Source organism: Aplysia californica, unplaced genomic scaffold, assembly GCF_000002075.1.
Source record: "Aplysia californica isolate F4 #8 unplaced genomic scaffold, AplCal3.0 scaffold00430, whole genome shotgun sequence".
In the NCBI taxonomy this organism is placed as follows: domain Eukaryota; kingdom Metazoa; phylum Mollusca; class Gastropoda; order Aplysiida; family Aplysiidae; genus Aplysia; species Aplysia californica.
The window spans coordinates 161306-163395 of record NW_004797700.1 but is presented as its reverse complement, the minus strand read 5'-3'; the positions used below and the strand labels follow the sequence as shown (position 1 = coordinate 163395).

Here is a 2090-nt window from a genome sequence, read left to right as displayed (position 1 = left end):
GGGTTCGGTGGGAGGTTGTATTGTTGATGTTGTTTTGTTTAAGGAGTTTATAAGCTTTTTTTGATTGCTTGCTTGTGTATTTGTTTGTTTATTTTTGGTGGTTATGTTTTTTTAATTATTTTTTTTAAGTTTTTGTTTTCGTTTGTTTGTCTGTTTGTTTGTTTGTTTGCTAGTTTGTTTGTTGTTTTTGTTGTTTTGTTTTTGTTTTTTGTGGGGAATCTTAATTTTTGCAAGTGTCTTCTTGGGTTTTCAGTCTCTACGGTTTTGTATTGTGTTGCTAACGTGTTCCACATGGTGCGTTGTTCTGTTTGTCATGACCAGGAAGAGGAGCTAGGCAAGGACATCTACGCCAACATCGACCACATCAACAACTCTCTGAGCGAGAAGATCGCCAAACAGCGAGTGGAGGTGCAGAAACTGGCCGGGGACCAGCCCAAACCTATCAACTACGACCCCTTCAACTACGGGGAGGCTTATGGCGGTGATCTAGTGGTCAGTGCTAGACGTACACTTTGTGAATTGGTCGCTCTTAAGGACAAGAGGGCTAACCCAGATTTCGGGGGTTTCCAGCTATCTTGACGTACATCCAAAAGTGGGCATTGCCCTACCTATAGGAGAAGTTTGGTTTCTCTAGTGTGTGTATATTTGTTTGCTTATAGAGACAAATCTCCGCCTTGTATTTTAAAGAAACTGAACAGGGGGCAAAAACTTTACCTTCGATTTTCTCAAAACAGCATTTTTTCGGGAGAGCCCCCTTGTGCTTTTAAAAGCGACCAAATGTCGTCTGGACTGTTTGGGTTTGTTGGTTTTTTAAAGTTCAACAACTTGTCAAGCTTTTTCGAATGCAATTCTTTGAATATCTTGATAACGACTTGTTGTTGTGGCTGTTGTTGTAGTTGTTTTTGTTGTTGTTGCTGTTGCTGTTGTGGTGATGGTGGTGGTGGTGGTGGTGGTGGTTGTGGTTGTTGTTGCTGTTGTTGGTGGTATCGTTTCATCTTCTTGTCTCACCCCAATTGCTTTTCTGGGGATATAAATCTTAATCTGTATAACAAAAATTAAATATATCCTTTAAAAACCCCAACCGTCACGACTACACAGGACTTCCAAGCCCGGAAACGCATCATTGAGCTGAAGCTGCTGCTGCAAGGTTTGCAGACGACCATGACACAGATGAAGGACTCCATCAAGGTCAGCCCCAGCATTGACCTTGGCTACAAGGTCGTCCGGATGGATCAGCTACTCGCCACCACGGGCTTCGACAAGGCTGCAAAGTCCGGTGGTGAGAGAATCTGGCCTGTCTTTGTTGTGGTTGTTGTTGCTGCTGCTGTTGTTGTTGTTGTTGTTGTTGATATTAAAATTGTTTCATATTAAGTCGTACACTGTAATACTGTCTTTTCTAGTTGTGTCTTAATGTGTCGTGTTTAATCTTGTCTAATGTTGCAAATGAATAAACAGATTCTAAGAGTGGTAAAGTCAAGTGCTCTAAGAGTGTTAGTACAGCCATGTTTGTTTTTTGGGAATTATATTCCTGCTAGTTTATTGGAAATAGGAACTAGGAATTAAAGTAAGAACGATAGCAAAATAGTTAACAGTTCGCGCGCTCATATGACCTTATGCAGTTGCGAGCGCCGTAAGACTCTTACTAAAACTAACTGAGTAGAGAAAAAGTTGAGAGCATAAACATAATATGTATGGGCTTTTATATTAAATGAATTAAATTATTTCATTTTTAAAAGGTTTTTTTGGGGGGGAGGGTGGGGAGTGGAGATTGTTTCACCCCAAATTGACAAGGCCAACACGAGCTATGTGGAATTCATTCAAGCCAAACGACAAAGACATAGAGGAACTATCCTAGGTACCCTCACTGCCAGACTGGTTGGTTTTTTTCATAGAATTTTTTTACACATATACATAGTTATTATAGGCATAATACTTTGTTTTACGTACACGCATGTCGATTAATTTTTAAGACGTGATGTCTTTTTCGATGTAATACTCATTGATCATTTTATTTTAGAAAATGGAAAATTCCCAGTATAAATGCTATTTGTTATTATTATTATTATTATTATTATTATTATTATTATTAT

The 2090-nt window shown here is 38.9% G+C and overlaps 1 protein-coding gene across 1 annotated transcript in view; it reads left to right on the top strand.

Annotated features, from left to right (window-relative positions):
- Positions 1-2090, top strand: part of LOC101857427 — a gene marked incomplete in the record, with an annotated part of 36819 nt that overhangs the window by 12124 nt on the left and 22605 nt on the right. Inside the window, 2 exon segments of the mRNA XM_013086049.1 lie at positions 322-492; positions 1099-1276. Coding sequence (XP_012941503.1) covers positions 322-492; positions 1099-1276 — 349 coding nt within the window.